General features: G+C 39.2%; 1 protein-coding gene across 5 annotated transcripts in view; it reads right to left on the minus strand.

Annotated features, from left to right (window-relative positions):
- Window positions 1–4,464: 4,464 nt before the first annotated feature.
- DNAJC13 (DnaJ heat shock protein family (Hsp40) member C13) overlaps window positions 4,465–24,268 on the minus strand; it is a 122,341-nt gene continuing 102,537 nt past the window's right edge. For 4 of the 5 annotated variants that reach the window (XM_060298609.1, XM_060298610.1, XM_030873486.2 and 1 more), the window contains 10 exons: window positions 23,827–23,901; window positions 23,475–23,587; window positions 18,436–18,605; window positions 18,231–18,273; window positions 17,681–17,854; window positions 15,927–16,106; window positions 15,352–15,492; window positions 13,566–13,709; window positions 10,994–11,093; window positions 4,465–5,311 (listed from right to left, as the gene is read on the minus strand). In XM_060298609.1, the coding sequence (XP_060154592.1) occupies window positions 5,205–5,311; window positions 10,994–11,093; window positions 13,566–13,709; window positions 15,352–15,492; window positions 15,927–16,106; window positions 17,681–17,854; window positions 18,231–18,273; window positions 18,436–18,605; window positions 23,475–23,587; window positions 23,827–23,901 (1,247 nt within the window). In that variant the 3' untranslated portion in view covers window positions 4,465–5,204. Of the gene's footprint in view, window positions 5,312–6,243; window positions 6,353–10,993; window positions 11,094–13,565; window positions 13,710–15,351; window positions 15,493–15,926; window positions 16,107–17,680; window positions 17,855–18,230; window positions 18,274–18,435; window positions 18,606–23,474; window positions 23,588–23,826; window positions 23,902–24,268 lie in introns of all 5 variants that reach the window. The other variant, XR_009563829.1, reaches the window with a different exon arrangement.

A 24,268-nucleotide genomic window follows, 5' to 3' on the forward strand; every position in this document is an offset into this window, starting at 1 on the left:
GTCCTTGGGCATCCATTAGTGATTCTGATATAATCTGGATACTCAAAATTTAACACATTAAAAAATCAACAAAACAGGAAACACACATTTGGTCCTAGGAGCCAACCAGTTACCTACTTCTAACCCAGTGCCCATTCCAAACTTCAGTGTGTGCTGTAGACCAGCCTTGGAGGTTTGCCTTCCCAACTTCCGGACAGGCTATCAGTTCTTTACAAAGGTACTGAAGCTGAATTTATACTAAGTGCAACCAATGCTCAGGTGGCTCTGGTTCTGATCAGCTCTTGTCCTGCTAATCTATGAGCAAACTCTCCTCTCCCTTCTGCTACTGGTCCTCCAGCCAGCACCAGTGTATCAGTCAGCTCAGGCTGCCATAACAAAATACCAGACTTGGTGGCTAAACAACAGACATTTATTTCTCACAGTTCTGGAGGCTGGGGAATCTGAGATCAAGGTTCTGGCAAGGTAGGTTTCATCTGAGGCCTCTCTTTTTGGCTTATAAGCAGCTGCCATCTCAGTGTATGCTCTCATGACTTTTTTCTGTGCACACAAGGAGAGAGAGAGCAAGCTCTCTGGTGTCTCTTCTAATAAGGGCACTAACCCCATCATGAGGGCTGCACCCTCGTGACCTCATCTAACCCTAAACACCTGCCAAAGCCCTTACTTCCAGAGACACTGGGGGTTAGGGATTCAACATATGAGTTTGTGGGGGCGGGGCACAAATATTGTCCATAATGACAGCTTTGCTGAAGTCTTGTCCTCTTCCCTCTCTTCATGAAAGCAGCAGGAGTGCACCTGATGGTGAAACTACCCCATACTGCAACAGCAGTTCAGTCATTTAAAAATACAACTGACTTAATTAACTCATTAGACAGAAAGCACATTCATCCAACTCTGTGTAACTCCTATTTTCGATCTCATTTCAAGAGGACTGAATACCTTTGGGTCAAATCTAATCTGCAGATACTTTTGTATGGCCCACTTGGTTTTAAAAACTTTGAATGGGTTGCCCATGTTTTAAAAGCCAACTTCACATGGAAATCCAGACTTGATACTATCTTCCTGAGCATGGGAGCATTTAGCACACTGCGACTGCTCTTCCCCCAGAAGGTCCCAGTGGAGCCAAGCAGAGGCTGCTCTCCAATGGGCACAGCTGCCATCCCTGTGCACCCACCCACCGGACCTTTGCAGGTCAAGGTTTTAGCTCTGGTCTCTTCATAGTGGAATGGAAACTGGAGGCTGGTTGCTGTTGTCCAGGCATCCCTGCCTGCTAGAAATCAGCCTTCCAAGGAATTCTGTATTCTCTAGCTTTTTCTAATCCACCAACTCCAAACTCTGAATTCTACATTTCATTTTATAGTGAGACTCATTTGACTGTGTAAACAGTCTGTGTTTTAGTTTTAGTACAGAACTCTTCAATCAACTCAGTTGTTAAGCGTCCTCAGTTTGGGAGCAAATTTAAATCATTCTCTGGGTCTTGCCTCTTGGACCTTATCTGATGGTACACAGGCAACAGCTTAAGGGAAAAGATGTTTTAGTGTGTAGGAAACAGATGGTTTTGCTGACCAAAAATTATGGAATCTCTGATTTTGGAGCCAAGATAATGACTTTTTAGTTAGTGATTACATAACAACATGACTATTTTAAAAACTAACAAAAAATTACAAATCACTTTATGTTGACCTAAAGTGTCCTTGGAATTTGTTTTACCCTATTCCTGATCCCAAGTATGAAGACAATGAGAAAAATTGCTATTGATACAACAGCTCACCATTATTATCACTCTTCTTAGGCCTCACAGTTCCCAACACCCTCTCACAGCCGTATTTAATCCTCACAACAGCCCTGGGAAGGATGGGTTAAGAATGATCATTATTTTATAGATAAGGGAACAAATGCAAGGGAGCCTTTGCATTCCTTGTTCACAGCCCCTCTGGCCACTAAAAGGGAAGTGCTTATACCATATAGGGGGCCATGCATTCCAAGCAGGTAGTTAAATTTCTAGTCAACAGTTTGCCAGAAGCAGACTGAGTTTATCTGCAATACTTTTTGCAAATTGCTCTTCCCCAAATCCTAGTAAAGTTTAGGCATTTAGAGACATTTCATCACATAACAGACAATATGCCTTAGGAAAGGGATCACAGAATTTCTGGACTGAAAAGGGTTCTGGAGCTGATTATCTAGTGACAATCCTCGGGCTTACATGACTTCCAAGAGTGGTCTCTTGCCCGTTTCCCGTGTTCGTCCCCTGCGTTGCTCCTTAGATGGGCTGTGTGTTACTAGTGTCTTTCAGTTTTGCCACCTCTCACCACCCTCCCCCACCAACAAACACACCAAATTGATCTCAGCTCACTGCTATTTTAAAACACAGCTCTCATTCCTGAACCACATCTGGGCCTGCATGCCGATGGCACTCAGGACACTGCCCAACTGGCCCCTCCCTAGGCCTCAGGTTCGGTTCTCTCTGGACCCCTATATGCCACCCACACCATACCACCCCACCCCTCCAGATATCCTATACTTACTTTCCTGTTACCCTGCTCATGCTGTCTCACTTTTCTCTCTCAGGGCAAATTTCCCCACGCATAAATCTCAGATAAAACCTCCACTCCAAAAGAGGACAGAGGACCAAGCTGAATTACACCATGACTGTGTGATCAGCAACTTCCAACTGTAGGAAAACCAACAAGTCAAATGGCCACAGGGACTTTGACAGACAAGTGGTGGGGAAAAGAAAGGGATGGAGGGGCAGCCAGATTGAAAGAGACTCAAAGACACATTTAAAAAAGAAAAAAAGCAAGACCAAACTCTGGTGTCTAGCAATGTACATGTGGGTGATGAACTACGAAGTCACACAAGGAAGTGTTGGACAAGTGGTCACTTTTGAAGGGAAGGGCTATGATTCTGATGAGGGCACATGTTGGGGCTTCTGGAGAGGCTGGCAAAGTTCTTGACCTGCCTGGGAGGTCAAGAGTGATTCACTAATTTGTTCAGTGAGATTTTCTATACCTGTTTTAGTTTACAATAAAAAATGTTTAAAAATGAAAAACAGGGGCTTCCCTGGTGGTCCAGTGGTTAAGACTCTGTGCTTCCACTGCACGGGGCATGGGTTTGATCCCTGGTCGGGGAAGTTCCACATGCCGTGAGGTGTGGCCAAAAGAAAAAAAAAAAGTAATAACTCAAATATTAAAAAAAAAAAAGAAAAACAAACTCAGTCTTCCTAGTCACATACACCTATTTGAGATTATCGCTATCTCAGGATAGTGGCTCAGAAAACAGACTATGGTGTCAAGTAAAAGTAGTTTTAATTTCTTACTCTGTTACTTACTAGTTGTGTGACTTTCGGTAAGTTGCTTTGCCTCTCTGAACCTCATGTTCTTCACCTGGAAGATGGGAATTATATCAGCAACAAGCCCATAGGTTTGCTGAGGATTAATTGAAGTCATGCACATACGACACTTTATAAAATGCTTGGCATAATGTTCAATAAAGATGAGTTGGTGGTGGTGTAATGAAATGGGAGATTGGGATTGACATATATACACCAATACGTATAAAATGGATAACTAATAAGCACCTGCTGTATAAAAAATAAATAAAATTCAAATATAAAAAAAAAGATGAACTGTTACTGGTATTCAAACATCAGTGACTTGCAGATTTATTTAAATGGGCCTTTATTGTAAATATTCACAATATTTACGTTCTTTTAGTATTTAAAGAAAATATATTGTTGTATTGATTTATGCTCTTCTAAAACACCTACTCCTAAATTAGCTGTTAGAATCTCTTTTAGTGAACATATTTTTATAACTAAATATTGCCTCTTAGAAACTAAAAACCTAGGTATATGTTAAAATACTTACATGGGTACATTACTCCATAATCTTTAAGTTGAGAGATGGATAAATCTGATGGAAAATTTTGAATTAACAATTTATGATATGAATTAAGTGTCCATTCCAGCTCTTCTTACACATCAACTGTGGAATAAACTTGGTTCTTGCTTTCAAAGGCAACTTGGAGGGTTGGATATTTCCTTATTCTTTAAGAAGTGTTTTATATATTTTACATGTTTATATTTTCTTGTAGTCTGTGATCACACTAGAAGACCTCAGTGCTGAAATCTGTGTTATGTGAAATCTCCTCTCACTCTTTAAATTTCTTTCCTCTTAAAAATATTGGAATTAATGTGTCACATGCATTAAACTATTTATTAACAGCCTGACCCATTCCTGAATATTGTATGGAAAATAAATGAGATGCTGTCTGTGTCTTGAAATTTAGATGTGGTTGAAATACTAATGAAGGGATTTAGGAATGAACATAATATGTCAATGTAGCTGTATGAGATACTAGAAATGTGAGGCAAAGTCTGTTTACTGCTACTACTACAAAATCTGTCTTAGAAATAAAGATATACAAGGTCTTCAAAGGGAAAAATGAAACGAGAACAAATATATCTCATTAACAAAGCAGTCAATTCCCTTTATTTTTAAAATTTTATGTACACATAAGAATGATCTGTATAATGTACATTCAATATAGAAAGCTTTATATATTTGATAATGTATAGAACATTTCACAATTACACTAATCTCTTACATAACATCTTGACATCCATTTTTAAATTTTTTTGCACAACTCCTTTTTCATTCAATTTGGTAAAGCCAGTTATACATACCGACGTATGCTGTGAGCTCTCAGAAGGTTAATAATTGAGGAGAGGATACCAGCGAACAGGTGCAAGGACAAAACCTAATAGGTAGGAGAACAGCCACACAGACTCGATGCAGGAGAGGGAAATGCCCTTCTTAGGGGTGACTTAGATTTCCCAATTTCTGTAGACTGCAGTTCAACCCCACAGTCACACTAGTTCAAAAAAACATTATAAAAACTAGGAAGAAAGTTTTGTCTTTTTGATTCACAGTCTTGTAAACAGATATAAAGGAACAAAATGTGCTTACATACATCAAGAAAAAAAATTCTTGTGTACCTGCTTAGGTTGATCCACAGAGTGCTTTCTTATAACGTGATACAATTAGAATCACTGACTTTTTTCCTAAATAAAAATATACTTATAGAAAAAGGAATAACACTGTCATGAAACCAGGAGAAAGGCAGTTAAGAGTTTTCTTCAACGTATCAGCTGGAGGAATGTGGACGGGGCACTGGCCTTTCAGCGTTTATTGTCTCTCAAGAAAGTTTCAAGTCTGATAGCCAAGGTCGCCTGCCTCATGGTCTACGGGAGGCGGCAGGTTAGACATGACTGATGACGATGTCCCTGCAGTAAGGTAGCCAGCAACTCCAGGTCCTGCAAGAGAGAAAGGAAAAATACACACCTTCTAAAGAGCAGAGTCATGTGAGAACACTGACCTTTACAAAAATGTCAGAACCAGGTCAAGCACCCCATCACAAGGAACTGATACAATCTATTAGGATTACCTAAGCATACAACGAAAACTTTAAAACAGCTACACAGCACCATTTTCATGGTTTGCCTTTACTATACGACAAAGTTAAAAATCATTTCAAAATTTATGCTGGACAGTAACACTGGTGTGGAAATATGGAAAAAAATTTCCCTTCTCACATCTGGGAAGTTCAATCTTTCAAAAAATCCTGGACGCTGAAGGATATAGCTAACGTCAAATGAGAAAAAAATAGGAACAGAGGAAAGAAACTCTGTACTTGGGTCAGTCCATTCGAAAGTCATATGTGATGAATTCCCAACAAAAAACACTTCTATCCACATTCGAGATAACCTATTTTCATTTGGTGCAAAGAAATGCTACTATAACAAGTAACACCAAATGAACAAGGGTTGCTACACCAAGGTCTCTGAGAAAGAAAACGCAAGCTCTGGACATCGCTCATAGGTAAAAATAAGAGTGCTATGGAAAAGGTATCAATATTTTAGTTTTATATGTCTTGATTCTAACAATCTCTAGTGCACAAAAATGCCATTATCTATGCCAGCATTTATGAAGATGTGGCCTATGAGCATATAATGGCTTTAGCCCTCTAGTTTATCATGAACTGCAGAGACATTTAATTACACCTCAGAATCACTGCACAACTGTACAGAGTACTTGCAAGAGACACCGTACTGTAGCATAATACTGCATATTGAACAATACTTTTAGCTGAGATCATAGGAAACAAGGCAAACAGCTAAGGAACATTGAAGGGTTAGGACTAGAAAAGCAGTGGAAGCGGCATGCATTTAGCAAAATGGTTCTCTACCTGCTTCAGAGAGCTACACAGAAGTTAGCAAGCTGCCTGGCAGAGCGGATCTAAAGCCCGCTCCTGAGGTGAAGGGGACTGCTGCCAGTTAGAAGGGAAGGAGAGACACCTGAGGGGAAAAAAAGAAACATAAGCAGCAAGGGAAGTCATAAGGAAGTGCAAACAGCAGAGCAGTTTGATGAAGGCTAAGGTATAACAGGGACTGAAGCAGGACAAAAGGGGGACAATTCAGATTCATCTTGTTTTTAACCTCATGAGCATTTGTACTGAGGGCGTGAAGAAAGCAGACACTGTGTATGCAGCACGTGGTTACACAGTGGCCAGAGACAACTCAGCTCACGTGAGGTGCCGCTTGCCACTTGGAGTGCCCGGGAACTTAGAAAACCTAGAAAAAGGATTTTCCCTTTTCTAAGGCAAGGTGGGCCTGCATCTATCAACCCCTGCTTTCCACCAATCAGGACATCAGGCCTTCCACAGACTGCTCAGGAAAGAGACCATACCCCCCTGACAGCGGTTCAGAGCAATAGCGCCACACGGTTACATCACTTCCCACCAACCTGCCACTCTGAACTTCAGGCAGCAGCAAGATTGCTAGGGAACACACCAAGGATGCAACCCTTAAGAATAAACCCCTAAACACTCCAGATTGGTACAGTTCCTGAGCACTTCTGATGTGGGCTCAACTTAGTTCACATCAAATGAATAGATTATGAGACCAAATCATGAATGCTACATATAGAGAAAGGACTAAGGATGTGGTTCTCAGACTACACGCTGAGGCACCCAGGGGCAAATTCACATGGGCTATTTTAAATTTGAGAGACAAGTGACATCTGTTGGATACCATACAAACAACTACTTGCAAGTTGTTTGGATATAACTACTTAATAAACTTAATTATTAAGCATTTCTTTTGGCCTAAGGGTAGATCAAGAAAAAAAATGACTAAGATAGGGCTTCCCTGGTGGCACAGTGGTTGAGAGTCTGCCTGCCGATGCAGGGGACACGGGTTCGTGCCTGGGTCCGGGAAGATCCCACATGCCGCGGAGTGGCTGGGCCCGTGAGCCATGGCCGCTGAGCCTGCGTGTCCGGAGCCTGTGCTCCGCAATGGGAGAGGCCACAACAGTGAGAGGCCCGCGTAGCGCAAAAAAAAAAAAAAAAAGATAGTAAGGCACTGTGAACTGAGAAATTTTGGGAACCTCTGGGCTAAAATCTAAATTGTGAATGATGGGCCTAGAAGGATTATTCAGAAGAGACCAAATTCTAGCCCCACCATTTGCCTCTTTAGGAAAGACAAGTCAATTCCTGGTATTTCTCTAAATGAAGTCTGAGATACTCTCTCCCTCACACTCCTGGCCTCTTCCAGACACGTCTGGTTTCTAGGGGCTGGAAGCTACAGTCTGCTAGGATACGACACTGTGTTCTCCAGAGAAACATGGCAGGAAAGAGTAGGGGCTGCCAGAAACGGGGCACATGGCACACTGTGTAAGGCAGCTGGACTCTTTAAGAGGGATGTGAAAACCAAGAATCCCACAGAACGGAATTGGCTGCCATGATGGAGTAGTGGAAGGAGCACGGCCTTTGGTGAAAATGAACATGGGATTCTCAGTGGGGGGAAGAAAAAAGAAGCCCTGTCTTAGCAGCAATGTCCTACAATAAACCGACACTGACCTTAGGGAATCTTTCTTAACATGGCTCCCACTGTGTAGTCTTGGACATGTGTAAAAAGAAAACCAAAAGGTAATAAAAACCAACTCTGCAAAGAACTAATGGACCAGTTTGATGAGAGGCCCAAGAAATGCACCCTTGCTCCCTTTGATGACCTTAGGAAAACAAGATAACTATTTCACATGCCTCTAATTAAAATAGAAGTAAATAAATATATAGTACAGAGTTCTTCATCTCCAAGTCTAGCTCCTAAAAGCATCTTTGCCTTGGCCCACTACTTTTTCTTTCCCTGTTGTTCCTTCTTTCTCTATTGATTTTCTAGGTGAGGAAATTTGAGGATTTTCACTGCTGAAATTATTTTTATAGGGCTTTGAGCTTGTTAGCACCAAGCTCTTCTAAAACAAAATAAATGGCTAAGTAACCCAAGGCCCTACACAATGAGCAGTTACAGCTTAACTGCACCATGGGTAAAGTCCCATTGAGGCACTTTTAGATGAACATTTATCATAAAACAAAACAATATGCCAGGCTAGAGGGTCAGTCTCATCCCAATTTATCAACATTGAGTAATCCTACCTAGGACATTTTAATTTTTACCCCAAATCCTGAACATGTGACTGAGTGACATTTGCTCAGCAGCCAAGAAGAAGAAAATTATAAATGTGATTAGTCATTCCCATCTTATTTTGAAATAGTAATTAGCTTTCTCTCATCTCTCCCCATCTCCTAAACAAAATCGACTTATTGGAAGAAAAGGCTGGTGACGACTTATGTTCTCACAGCACCTTATTTCATTTGCAAATTGATTAGACAGAGGCTGGTACAAACTGAATCTTCTCAAGACTGAAGGCAGGGTGGGGTAAATTTAAAATTCCAATTCAACACAACACTGTATACATTCCATGGAGTTCCACATAACGGAATTTTATCATTATTAGAAGTACTAGCCTCTTTTATCAAACAATGACACACAATTCAATGGAAAAGCTCAAACACAAAATAGAAAACATTTGACAACCCAAGAGATAAATATACATCGGTTCAACCGGTAGTACTTTCACAACAAAAGAACATCCCAGACTGATGATGTGCTAAGAACTGGACAATTTGGGGGCCAACACAGCTCAGAGCTAGTCTAGATTGTCCAACATCAACTGATGTGCCCTTGGGCTTCAACAATGACCTTCAGAATGGCCAGAGTAAAACTCCAGGCCCTTTCCAGGCTGGGATTTATACCACCTACCCCTCGATGGCTTTATATGGAACTTGCTGCCCCCTGAGCCAGACCACGGCTGTGAAGAAATTTATAAACCCCAGCCTTTTTATTTCCCTAACCTTCTGCAGCCCATCAAAGCTGCTTCTCATAACTCATTCAGAAGCCACGCCAGGGATCCAAGTAAAAGGAAAGGCACAGACAGAAACCTTTTGGCTCCCTGAACTTTTCCTATAGTTATCAGGGAATCTGGGTGGGGGTGAGGACCAAGTGATTTCTAAAGGAACTGTAGGTCTCTGAAGATAAATCCTTCTCTCTTCTGTATTCTAACGACAGACCTTTTGACCCACAGCTGTTAGTACATCAAGGATCACCTGCAGTCTTTTATTCCATCCAGTCAAGTCAGTGAATGCAATGAATGTGAAGTACACTCAAGAACAAAAAGAATTAGAAGAGGGCTTCCTGTCCCTGCTTGTAATCTACATCTTCCTATTCTTCAAGGTAAAATTTTAAATAAGTTTACTCTCAGCCAGAAAAAATACAGCAGATTTTCCAATCATACCATTCTTACATACAAAGTAATGAATATAATACCATGAAAAGGTGGTATTGTGTAAACTTTTTGGGAAAAGAGTCTAAAGAGGTAAAGTTTTTAGTGTGTCTATAAGAACATACTCCTACTTAGAAGCTACAGCTTTACCCCGAATTTGAAAGAGATATGGAAGAGACTAAGACTATATTCTAGGTATTTCTCTCCATAGACATCATAGGGCAGGGGATGGGAAAGGTAGAAGGGAAACCCATGGCACTCTACTCTTAATGTACACACATGTACCACATGTTCATAAACTCTATAAGTCTGATTATAAATTTTAGTGTTTTAATATTAAAGAGGTCACAGTGGAGGAAAAAACAGTAATGTCACAACCACGTCTAAAATTAAAACCATGTAAAACTTTCTCCAAAGTCCTCACTTCTGAAATATTTAAGATTTGGTCTTCAGGATTTATAAATTTCTATACTAGTGATCAAGATTATTAAAACAGTTACACTGGTGTGAGAAACGCTGGGTAATTAATTTTTTCTCTCAATTTACCTACATCATCTCTGGTTAGAGGAGGACGCAGGGCTGACATTTTAAAAATATTATAATTTCAGGCAGACTGCAAGAACCACTTAATATTCCTAAGGTTAATTTCAAACTAAAAACTTTTATACCAAAAAAAAAACACTTTTATACCAAAGACCATATTTCATTTTCAGACTTACTAAAATAAGTCTGTCAAATGGACAAATGTCCCAAGCTTCTGAAGTGTTTTATCTTCTGATCCCTAGGCAGTAAAACATCCTTTCCTTTATGATACCCACATATTTCCTCCCACGAAAAGATAAACCCTAAATATTTAGTAAAACTTCAGATTAATCACTGGTAACTTTGAAGAAAAAATATTTCACATGTGAGTATGCATATTTGGAATTTCAACCTAGTATTCTGACAGAATGGAACGATGCTGTCATGTTTCTGATACTGATATTTCTGAGTAGATATTTCTCTACTCTTTTTTTACATGTTCAAGATAAACATTTTAATACAGCCATACTCCAAATACAACATATGACACCATGGATTTACTGGATCAAAACTAAGCAGAGTCCGCGTTGCAGTCAGCACACATTCAACACCACAGCAGTTCGCATGCTGTCTGGGCTAGAACCAGAGGTCCACTGCATGCCCACAGCATCTCCAAGACAGGTAGCTAGGAACCTAGGAAAACCCTCTAAATGCCATTTTTAGTCTAGACAGGGCAAAAGAAAGGTCCAAGTGGCTTCTGCCATGTGTCTTAGGGAAGAGAATTGGGTGTGGTTTACCTGTGAGGTATCCTGCTGTTTGTGACTCAGAAATAAACAAGTCATGTTTCTGATCTTTGAAGGCACTCCAGACTGAAGAACGAGACAGGATTTCATTCACCTAGGGAAGTAAAACAAACTCTTTGAATTTAAACAAACTAAGTGCTAGATGTTGGTAGATGAAATTAAAGAGAAAAAGCAAACTTCCAAGACAAAAGGAAGAGGCCAGCTGAGGAAAGAACCAAAGATGAACCAAGACCTCACATTCATCAGACACTCTACACCAGGCACATCTCATTAAGCCAGACGCAAAGAAGTCCCTAAATCAGTCTTCCCTCTAAACTTGGACTCTACTATTTGAACTTACTGACTTGTATGTAATTTTGGCATGAAGATGTTCTTGTGATAGTAACAACTGGCTGACAGTGTGGTGTGGGTTCATGAAGTATTCCCGAGGAAGGGGTTTGGGGAGGAGATACTGCAAAACTCAAGCTACAACTTTTTTTTTTTTTTTAACATCTATTTATTTATTTGGCTGCACCGGGTCTTAGTTGCGACACATGGGATCTTCATTGTGGCATTAAGGCGCTTAGTTGCGGCATTCGGGTTCTCTGACCAGGGATCAAATTCGGGCCCCCTGCACTGGGAGTGCGGAGTCTTAACTGCTGGACCTCCAGGGAAGTCCCTCAAGCTACAATGTAAAGCACTTTTTCAAACTATGGATGTGGCCTGTTAGAAGTTTAAGAAATCTATTAAGACAGTTGTGATCAACATGCTTGAGAAAATAAAATAGATTAATATAGAAAGCATCAGAGTATCACATGTAAAGTGGGCAAAATTGTTCTGTGATATATATACACATATGAGTATAAATAACATGTGTGTAAATGTGTATTGGACTAAGATGGAAGACATGTTTCTTTCTGTGACATAGATTAAAACAAAGTTTAGGAAATTCCAATGTAGAGGATATCTTTCGCATATCAAAGTTCAGATCAAAGTTCAGATCACTGGGTTGCACAGTGGACACAAAGATGAGAAAGACTTTCTCTGTCCCTGAAGTGCCTACAGTTTAGTAGGGGAGACAAACAATGCCAGATAACTTAGTGGTAAGCATTAAAGTAGAGATATACACGGGGACTGTGTGAGTCCAAAAGACTCTTTGTCCCAACCTTGGGGAGAAGCAATGGTGGAAGTGATTAGTTGTGAAGGTGCTAAAGTTCCTATTTTGGAAACTATCATAATTCTTTCCTTCCCTTGGGAGTGGAAGGTGGGGGTCAAGGTTGCTCTGCTAATTGTCATCAACAGGAATCTGGAGGGGAGGACAATTGCCGGTGCATGGTACACAGGAGTGCCTTTGCTTGGCATTCAGAACGCCCACAGGTAACTTTATTCAACATATAGTTAATGACTGCAGCAGCACATGCTGTCTCTCTTCTTTATTATCACCTTAAATAGTTCAAATGATAATACTGCTAGGAGGGACAACAGCATAAAAAATGTTTCTTTATTTGGAACACACAAACACAGTGGATTCACTAAAGGAGAGCTTTAAGTCAATTTAAACCTACAGAAGAACATTAGTAGGTAGAAATAGTCCAAACATCTATGAACAGATGAATGGGTAAACAAATTGTGGCATATACACACAATGGAACATTATTCAGCCTTAAAAAGGAATGAAGTGTTGAAACACACTATAACGCAGATTAACCTTGAAAACATGCTAAGTGACAGAAGCCAGACACAAAAGGTCACATGTTGTATGATTCCATTTATGTGAAATGTCCAGAATTGGTGAATTCCTAGAAAACAGAGTGGTGACTGCCAGAAGCTGAGGGGAAGAAGAAATGGGAAATAACTGCTTAATTGGTACAGAGTTTTGGGAACTAGATAAAGTGGTGGTTATACAACATTGTTAATGCACTAAATACCAGTGAATTGTTCAATTTAAAATGGTTAATTTTGTTATGTAAATTTCACCTCACCTTAAAAAAAGAGAGCGTTACTAGATAGGGCTATATAATAATACTGAATAAGGAACTCCTCAGAAGCAACATTAAGAATAAAACCAATGAGGAAAATTAAATTACTAAACTGGTTTGAACTCAGCATATGCATGCAGCTGAAACACATTAATAGAATCTAAGTTACAACAAAAAGGAAGCCAACACTTTGTAAGTGCTAATAACGGAAGGAGATGAAACTAAAATGATGTTCTGTATCTTTTAAAATGGTATTATGGGATGGTTAATGAATGCGGTTATCACTACTCCACAGTAACTCCTAGAACTGAAAGTTAATCTTAACCGGCAACTAAATGCTCAGTATTCTTCTATGTTGAAGAATGTGCAACATGTTACCACTATCCAGAGAAAGAATCCTCCCAGTGACTATCTGAGTATATAGTTTGTGTTTTATGAGGCAGCTATGCTAGTCCATCCCTGGTTTTGGGATCTGCTCCAGTTACGGTCAAGAACCACACCTGTAGGTGGAACCTGAGCTGAGGTGCATAGATCACCAATGGCCAAGACACCTGGCTTTGAAAATGCCTTGTAACCGGCAGATCAAAGTTACCTCTGTGTAGACTCACCTGTTCTCCATGCTGCAGGCTTCGAGTCATTGCCTTGAGAGCTTTAACAATCTGAGCCTTTGTGGCTGCTGGGCTGTCCAGATTTTCAAGGCCAATGCCTTCAAGTAATTTTAAGAGGTATGGGACCAAATCTGCTTTCAGGGCCTAGAAGAGAATATCAAGTATACATATGTGTGTACATGTGTGTATATATGTGTCTGTGTGTCTACATATATAGAGAGAGACACAAACACAAATATATACACTTTAAAAAACGTAAGCCATCCACTGAGGAAATAATTTCACCCCCAGAACCATATCTGGAAGAGGACACTCTGCTTTATTTTATTTTAATGCCAGATGCAGAATTTTGGGGGTGAGGGTATCTAATAATAATGACATTTTTACTTAATGAGATTTTATTCTGTTCCATCAACTATTTTAAATGCTATATGCTGATTATTTTACTTAATCCTCCCAACACCTAATGATGTAGGCATAACTATAATATTGCCGATGGAAAAATCAACGCATGGAGGGTAAAACACGTTGACAGTCACAGAGCGAGATAGTAATGGAATCTGTGTCTGGACCTATAAAGTACAGAACCTGAGCTTCAGCGAGTATACTGGTCTGCTTCCTCTAAGGACATGTACTGATGGGCAACAATATTGGCAGTATATTAGTTTTCACATTTTCTTAAAACATCAACCTTTGCATTCACCATACATTTTCTATCAGCCTAATAAAAGCTAAGTAATACTCTGCTACCACACAATTTTCACTGCCCACTCTGAGATTCAAAGGAAAGAGGTGGAAGTAACTAAGTCAGTCTACCTCTTTTTTACAGATATTATTCTTGGAACAACCCTGTGAGAAGTCATAACTTTATTTTACAGATGAGTAATCTGAGTACTGTAAGGGTAAATATCATGCCTGAGGTCACAGAGCCATCAAGTGGTAGAACTAACTCATGTTCTTTCCAATACAACAACCCTCCTAGCCAATTATAAGTTTGAACCTCAGAGCATCCAATTACCTCCTTGAAATGTACTCAGTACTTCTAACCTGACTGAACAAGGAACAGAGATGGAAGTGGGGGTGGATGGGGAGAGAAGATGTGAGAGGAAAAGGGGCTGGGAAATAGGAGGGCCAGATAATAAGGATGCAAGGGCCTTGTATTCAGGCTAAGGATGTCAAATGTCACTTTGTCATCTGGCAGGTAATGGTAAACCACTGAAGGATTTTTAAGTGAAGAATGAGTTACACTTTTAAGAGTTGTATTTTAGAAAGATCACTTTCTCAATGGCTTCTAAATTTATTATATGTTTTTTTGTTCCCTTGATGTCTGCAACATTGGTACCCACTAAGTCTTCTTTTCATTAGATGGGTAGTCTCTTTGAAAAGGACTATAAAAACATTGGCATGTTTTTTGAACATGACTTAAAAGAAACAAAGGAATGAATAAACAGAATGAATCTTTCCAAAAAGGATAAAATAAATTTTACAAAGCAAGTTAAGGATAAATGCTTAGTAAATAACCAAAATTTAAAATTCAGACATCACAAAAGTACTTTGATATTGGTAGGATTTTGGGTAGCTGGCCCACCTTTTCTGTGTGTATATATACATGTGCCTGTGTGTGTGTGTGTGTGTGTGTGTGTATAAAATATAAAATTACACATGCACAAATTCACAAGTTACCTCTCTGCCAAGTCAGGGAAACCAAAATCAGTGCTAAGTAAGTGAAAATCTATTTGTTTGGTATGTTGCCTTCCCTAAAATAGAAATCTAGAAAGTCACTTACTTGTGCCACTAATTCACTCTGCTCCTTCTGAAACATTCGGTTAATTGCTTCACAGGCTAGACCAACAGTATCTGGTCTCTTTTTCATTCCATTTATCAGTGGGCCAATTGTCTCCAAAGATGCCATGGCTCGAACACACAGCTAAGTGCCCAAAAAGAGAAGGTTACTTGTAGACTAGCAATATTTTATGTAACAAGGTAAATACCACAATAATATATGAAAAACCTACATTCAGTTCAAGTTTTTTTTTTCTTTTGGGCCGCGCCACGCCGAAAATCCCTTAGTTCCCCGACCAGGGATTGAACCCATGTTCCCTGCAGTGGAAGCGCCAAGTCTTAACCACTGGACCACCAGGGAAGTCCCTTCAGCTCAAGTTTAATAATGAACTAAGTCAAATTCAGTCTCCTATTAATCAGATCATTTAAACCAGTTTAAGAATTGTTACAATACCATGAGGCTCGTATGGATTAAGGCACATGGTAGGAAAGGGATTTATACTTCAATGTACATTAGTCAGGAAGAGGGAGCACAGATAAATTCTAGAACTATAAGCTACTAAATGGATTCATCAATACCTCGTTTTCAGACAGGGCATGAATAACTCGAATGGCACTCTTAGGAATGGCATTGTTCCTATGATTCATCGCCTGGATAACTTTGGGAAGATGGCCCAATGGTGGGACCTGATCAGCCAGCTGAGGCTGTGCATTGAAGAGGCATACTGTTGCCATTGTCAAAGTTTCCAGAGTTTCTCCCTGGAGAGGGTATAAAACAAACAAACAAGCAAACTGTAAAATACTGATGAAGTCCTAAACATCCTTGGTAATTATTTGGTGTTACTAAGGGCCCACAAGTTCTAAGTGCTGATACTTAAAAGTGATCCCTAAATCCTAAAAGAACAACAAACTTCCCCATCTTGACAAAGGCATGAATTTAAAAGACTTTAAGAATGTGATACATTAATCTAAGCAGCCTTTCTCTGGGCATTTCTATTCCACATCTCATTTCTACTGCAGATAAAAGAGATGTCTATTAAGAAATCACCTCTCAAAAGATATTACTAGAAATTTTCAGATAATGTTACAGAAATGCCAATATCAAAGAACATCAATAATTCAGGAGAATGAAAAACTAGCGAAAATGTTTTCCCCAGTTCTATTAAAAATCCTACTAATTAACATGTCTGGCTGCCATAATGCACTTTCTATTGTGGAAAATGGATTGCAAAAACCTGTAGCTTATACCATTATATGCAAACATACATATCCATAACATAACATGTCTTAAATAAACATGGAAGCTGGGATGCACCGAAAAAGAAAGCAATGTAGAAGGAAAATGTTATACGTTTTTCTGTTTCCAAGTTTCTCCTTTCTGAGGATTTCATTTTTTAAGCAAACTATATATGTAGTAAAAATCCTAGTAAAGAGAAAATGTGACTATAGAAAGAGACATATGTAAATATCTAACGTAATGTTAATTTTTTTTGAAGTCTTGCAAAGCTAATGATAGTAACTAATGATTTCTAAGTACTTGACATTATACTAAGTACTCCACATTTATCAAAACTCATGAAAACTTCAGCCTTAGGGGCAGATGCTGTTACCTTTCTATGAGGTAACTGAGGCAGAATCAGGAGGCATTACTCCAGGTCACAGAGCTAGTCACTGGTGGGGCTGGTACTGGGGTCCAGGACCATCTAACACCACAGATCGGGCTCTTAATCACCTCTATAGCCAGCTTGTTTAATTAATTATGTACCTCAATTATTTTCAATATATGAGTTCAAATAACAAAACCTTATATTACATCAGGGTTTATGACTTGCCAAGCCAAGACCAAGTCTACTTTCCTACTCACTCCTGCTTTCCTGCTAGCCTTTGGCTTTGAGCATAGGTACAGGGTTCACCCATGTAGTTAAGACTCCCCTGTCAATTTTTTTAAGTAGGGTCATTCCTGCCATCTATGGCAAGCTAAGTGAAGAACATGCCCTAGCAGGACACACTTCCATTTAGGTTTCTACACTGCACATTTAGGTTTCTCCTTAAAACCATACAATCACTGGAAATGGGACGGAAGAAACCTTTCAGAGCTACTATAATTGTTAGAAATAGCATCCTCTCAGTATACATAACTCCAACTTTTACCAAGAAGTTTCACTTTTGACAAGGCATATGTGAATTTAAGGGTGGCTGCTACATTGAAAGAGGTAGCCAATTCTTAATGTATGGTCAATGAGGATGGTGTTTTAACAGAAACACTATCAACATGTTTAGCAAATAGTGTTTAGCAAACTATATGAAATGTCTGGCTGACAGCTAAAGCTTACATGAGGATTGTTCTTCTCCAGGAGCTCAGTTAACTTTTCTAGCAGTGCAATAAGAAATTCTCTAGGCTTTCTTAGAACCCAAGCTGGCTGTGCAATAAAGATTCTCAAGAAAACTCCTCCAACAGCAAGTTCACCTTCTGCTTCTGCAAACACCACAGCAAAATCCTCAGGCAACTTTAAATAGAGAAAGAATAGTCAAGTCACTTACTCATCATTAGTTGTACATTAAGCAAGAAATAAAAACCCTATTAAAGAAATCGTTATGAAATTAACTAGTCCTTAAATAGTCATTATATAATCAAATCAAAATTATTGTTTTATTTTCTCTTAACAAAATTCAGAAAAAGTCCTTTGATTAAGTTACTTACTCTGAAAGTGAGTATTCCTACTTTTATGTTTAAAACCTTATTTTCAAGGGGAAGACCTAAGTTTCTTAATGACAAAGTATCTAAAAGGTTGGCATTAAACTCACTCATCAGGAATTTAAAAAAACAACAAAAATTTACAGTAAAATGTAGAATTCCTTCCTCTGAATAAAAGTATACTTTACCTTCCAGTTTACATCAGGGTTGTCTTGCTGATTTTTAAAGTGCCTTGGGAAAAAAAAGGGGGAAAGGACATCAAACTTCAGTCACAAGACACACTTTCATGCACGTAGAGTAAGCCTTAGAGAGGTGACAGACAACGTGAGGCATGCCTGCCTGCCCGGTGACCCCATCTGAAGGCCCTAAGTTACTGCGTGTCTCTTGACTTACTCGAGCACCATTTCTCTAACTGTCATGGACACTTTATCTCTGGAGCTGTCATTCCAAATTAACTCAGGATTTTCATGAGTTCCTTCAAAAATATGGACGGCAGCTTCAGGGTTGTCTCTCATGGCATCCATAAAAACGCTCGGGAGAAATTTCATCAATGTAATTCGAACCTAGATGAGGAGGTTTGAGAAAGAAAAAAGACCTATTGGAAACATCTCAATATTTGGTCTGCTTTACATTTCTCTAAGATAGAATGTTGCTGTAATTTGTGTTATGGCTGATATGGGCCACAACTATCATCCAAAAATTCTGGATTGAGAGAACAGATAAACCTTGGTTTATGCAAAGGTAACAAGACTCACTACGACCTGCTACTACTTACCTATCCAGGTTCATTTCCTCTCTCCTCCTCAAATTTAAGAAACATTAAGAAATTCAGCACCAGTGGTGTGTGAAGTTCCCAGAGCACACCACTCTGCCAGATCCTGCCCTGCACATGCTGTTCCCTCTTCCCAGAAGGCCCTTAGCTGCCCTGTCCCTCCACCCCTCCCACACCCCACACCCTCACAAATTTTTCTCATGCTACCTTTGTGTCGTACAAGTATTTTTTAGTGCATTTATTTTGCTATATTATGTTTTACATTATACTGTGCCTTTTTCCAGAAAGGATTTAAAAAACAGCTTAAAAAAATATATCCAACACACACATACACACAAACTGAAAATTAGTCTGAGGCATAAGGACAAAGGGAAAATGAAGGTTGGAAAGATAAGTTTTTCCCTCAGGTCCTCACATAGTTTTCCCTCCTTTGTGTCATTCAAGTCTGTGTTCAAATCTCATCTCATAGAAAACTTCCCTGGCCAAGTCTGTCTTGCTGTCGCTGTATTTTCAGCCCCTGTCACAAGCACATACTTGAATGAATATCTCATTCAGTGTATACTCTGAGTATACTCATTCAGATTCTTACTTGAATGAATGAGACTAATAGGAAGTCAGTACACAAAGGAAACATCAAAAGCTCTGTAAAATTGCAAGCAATATATTACAAATTTAGCCCTGAACTCCTAGCAGCCAATGAACTAAAGGAAACAGTGTCAGTTACATGATAGAGAGCATCCACAAAACAGGATGTGTGTCACTTTTCTGGGTCAAATGGATCTAAGACATAAATACAAGAGTTAAAACTATAAAACTCTTGGGAAAAAATACAGGCATAGATCTTTGTAAACTTGGATTAGATAATGGCTTCTTATATATGACATTAAAAGCACAAGCTACAACAACAACAAAGATAGTATGGACTTCAGCAAAATTAAAAAAAGACACCATCAGTAAAGTGGAAAGACATCCACAAAATGGGAGAAAATATTTGAAATCATATATCTGATAAGGGACTGGTATCCAAAATATATAAAGGACAATTACAACTCAATAGTAAAAAGACAACCCAATTTAAAAATGAGCAAAGGATGTGAACAGACATTTCTCTAAAAGAGAGGTACAAATGGCCACTTAAGCACATGAAAAGACATTTAACATCATTAGGCACCAGGAAAATGCAAACCAAAACCCTGAGATAACACTTCATACCCACTAGGATGACTATACTCAACAAAGATATATTGGGTGGGCCAAAAAGTGCCTTCGGTTTTTTAAGTAAAAATAAAAGACACATTTTTCATTTTCACCAAGAACTTTATCGAACAACATATTCACCCTTTTATTCAACTACCTTCTGCCATTTTTCAGGCAACTTCATAATTCCATCTTCCCAAAACTTATCTTTTTGAGCAAGTAACTGTTCCAGGTACCTTTTTCAGTCTTCCAGGGAAATGAAATTTTTTCCATTAAGAGAACTTTGTAAAGACTGAAATAAATGGAAACCCTAAGGTGTAATGTCTGGTGCATATGGCAGATAAATCAGAACTTCCCAGCCAAGCTGTAACAGTTTTTGCCGGGTTGTCAAAGACACATGTGGTCTTACGTTATCCTGATGGAAGATTATGTGTTTTCTGTTGACTAATTCTGGACGCTTTTCATGGAGTACTGCTTTCAGTTGGTCTAACTGGGAGCAGTACTTGTTGGAATTAATTGTTTGGTTTTCTGGAAGGAGCTCATAATAGAGAACTCCCTTCCAATTCCACCATATACACAACATCACCTTCTTTGGATGAAGACCGGCCTTTGGTGTGGTTGCTGGTGGTTCATTTTGCTTGCCCCACAATCTCTTCCATTCCACACTGTTGTACAGTATCCACTTTTTGTTGCCCGTCACAACTTGTTTTAAAAACGAAACGTTTTCATTACGTTTCAATAGAGAATTGCATGAGAAAATATGGTAAAGAGGGCTTTTTTTTTTTCTTTCCTTGCGGTACACGGGCCTCTCACTGCTGTGGCCTCTCCCGCTGTGGAGCACAGGCTCCGGACGCGCAGGCCCAGCAGCCATGGCCCACTGGTCCAGCCGCTCCGCGGCATGTGGGATCTTCCCGGACCGGGGCACGAGCCCACGTCCCCTGCATTGGCAGGCAGACTCTCAACCACTGCGCCACCAGGGAAGCTCCAAGAAGGCTTTTCTTGCTTAACTTAATGTGGAATCCAAGCATCAAAGCAATTCACATAACCAAGCTGGTGCAAATGATTTTCAGTGCTTGATTTGGATATTTTGAGTATGTTGGCTATCTCCTGCGTGGTATAACATTGATTGTTCTCAATTATTGTTTCGATTTGATCGCTATCAACTTCAACTGGTCTACCTGACCGTGGAGCATCGTTCAGCGAGAAATCTCCAGCACAAAACTTCTGAAACCATTTTTGACACATTCCAGCAGTCACAGCACCTTCTCCATACACTGCAAAAATCTTTTTGTGCGTTTCAGTTGCATTTTTACCTTTCTTGAAATAATAAAGCATAATATGCCAAAAATGTTCAATATTAAAATGGCTACACAAAAATTAACCAATATTAAGTCTTTTTTTAAATGCACGTTGATATGACAGCTGTCACATTCAATCTAACAAAATTGTTTTGAATGAAGTTAAAGACAGCTAAGTGCTACTAGAGCCATCTTACGGAAAAAACTGAATGAACCTTTTGGCCCACCCAGTATAGCAAGTGTCAGAGAAGAGGTGGAGAAATCAGAATCCTCACACATCACTGGTGGGAATGTAAAATGGTGCAGCCACTGTGGAAAACAGTCTGATAATTCCTTGAAAAGTTTAAAATAGTGTTACCATATGATCCAGAAATTCTACTCTCAGGGAAATAAAATACATATCCACACAAAAACTTGTATACATGTGTTCACAGTAGCCTCACGCAGAATAGCCAAAAAGCAATAATCCACATGTCCATTTTCAAATGATAAATGGAAAAACAAAATGTGGTATATATATACAATGGAATATTATTTGGCAATAAAAAGGAAGGAAGTACTGACACATGCTACAACATGGAGGAATCTTGAAAACATTATGCTAAGTGACAGAAGCCAGACACAGAAGACACATATGATTCCATTTACGTGAAATGCTCAGAATAGGCAAATCTATAGAGACAGAAAGTAGGTTAGTGGTTGCCAGGTGCTAAGGGGAAGGTGAATGGGAAGTGACTGCTAAAGGGAATGGGTTTTTTTCCTGGGTTGATGAAAATGTTTCTAAAATTGATTGTTGTTGCCCAAACCAATGAACTGTATACTTCATATGTGTGACTTGTATGGCATGTCAATTATATCTCAATAAAGTTGTTACCAAAAAGGAAAATAAGTTTACTGACCCCAGTTCTAGAATCTCTTGCTGCAAATCATTCAATTAAGGAGCTGACACTTGTATTTTTCCTATACAGAAAATTTAAGTGTAAATATATTCACCTTGGTAAAATCTGTCCCTCATGTATTTCAAAGGTCAAAAAATTACTGAAGCGCTCAAAAATCAATTCTAGTACATATTTATTTTAAATATCTAAAACATTATTTAAAACATGTAATATTAGACATTATAATTATGTGCTACCCAACTCTAGCTTTAAGAAAACTCAATATTAAATATCAATATTCATGGACTTCCCTGGCAGTCCAGTGATTAAGATTCTGCCTTCCAATGCAGAGGGCACGGGTTAGATCCCTGGTCGGGGAACTGAGATCCCAAATGCCGCGCATGGTGTGGCCAAAAATTTTTTTTAAAAAATCAGTGTTCATGATTTTATGGACCCTTGCTATAGGTATCCAAATGCAATCGCCCTTATCCCATCAACCCTGTTGATGACAGATTATTAACCATATTCCCAAAGTAAAACTGTTCCAGGTCCTGTGACAGATTCTCAGGAGATCAGACAAGGAAAAAAAAACAACTGAATCTAATGTGTTTTACTGATGTAAAGTAAAACCTAACACTCTGGAAGTGGAGGCTCAGGAGCCTTCATTTCATATCTGGGCTAGCTTCAGTGAGCATTACTTCATGTGAAACTGATTTAATAACAGAAGAAGGGGACTTTGATTACACCTGTGTCTGAATGCAATTCTATTTAGAAGTGCTGTTCTAACAGGTTCCTGCTCTGCAAATTGGACCATGGTTCCAGAGATCATCTTGTTAGCTCCAGATTCTTAATGGGAGATCTCCCTGCAGAGAGGGGAAGCAAAGGTGCCGTTACACTCATGTGCTATACGGCTTTAACTAATACAGGTGTGGGGTGTATCTCCTTCACAAGCTACCTCCACAGGCCAATCCTCGAAGTGTGAAAGTCTAACCTAACGTATCATCCGTCATAACTTAAATATACTTTTGTTCTTTCTTCAAGGGAGATGAACAGTTTTATCACCATAATTCAAATACTCTCTTAAGACTTCTCAATTCTAGTGCAGGCTTCGCCGACTATAATTTTTCTCTAACTAGTAATATATAGGAATAATTTCAGGTATGTCGATCTTCCAACTTTCACATTAAGTTATTTCCTCACCATCTCAGACTGGTAACGCTCATGAAATCCGTTATCAAAGTTACAGAGCTTTAGTAATTTCTTTCTAAGAACCCATTTTGTGCTCACCTTTGGACCTATTAGTTTATCTGCTGTCATTTTAGCAAAAAGTTCAGCTGTCTGGGCTCGAACCTGTGGATGTGTTGAATTGCAGAACATGTCTAGTAAATAAATCAAAGCTCCTGTGAAGGAAAGAAAGAATTAGTGTTTATACTCTAAATAAAAAAAAATGACTTTTCTAATCATAGAATCATAGTAGAATTCATTTTCAACCTTGTTTCAACTCAATGCAGTTTGTTTTTTTTTTTAAACTGTAAGCCTTTCAAAGCATTCTTCTAGTTTATCAGACTATACAAAGCAGCTCAAAATAAGCCTCACCATTACTGAGCATGACTGGATGAGAAAGCACTCCATACATTACCTTTTGCCATTGCTTCTTTGATTATTTTTGTACTTGATGTCAAAGCATAAAGAGTTTCCAGAACAAGCTGACGACCTACAAAGTAAAAGACATTTCAAAGAATGTATCATCACATTAGCTTACATTTACTGGGCACCAGTGCCAGGCACTGAACTAGGTGTTCTACACAGGGTATTATACTTACATCTTCACAATAACCAGCAAGACAGGAATTGTGGCCTCCATGAGTGAGGAAGCTGAGACCCAGTTTGACCAACCCATGGATTCATAGCTAGTGAGAGATATAGCTCACTATACCACTGAGGTATATAGAAGTTTATAGAAGTCTGACTTCCAAAATCCACACTCATAACCACTATGCCATACTGTCTTGCTACCTCACTGTTCACTGTGCAAACAAAATCTTCTCACCTCCTGACACCCTGAGAACACTCTATTCAGG

The sequence above is a fragment of the Globicephala melas genome, chromosome 4 (genome assembly GCF_963455315.2).
Source record: "Globicephala melas chromosome 4, mGloMel1.2, whole genome shotgun sequence".
In the NCBI taxonomy this organism is placed as follows: domain Eukaryota; kingdom Metazoa; phylum Chordata; class Mammalia; order Artiodactyla; family Delphinidae; genus Globicephala; species Globicephala melas.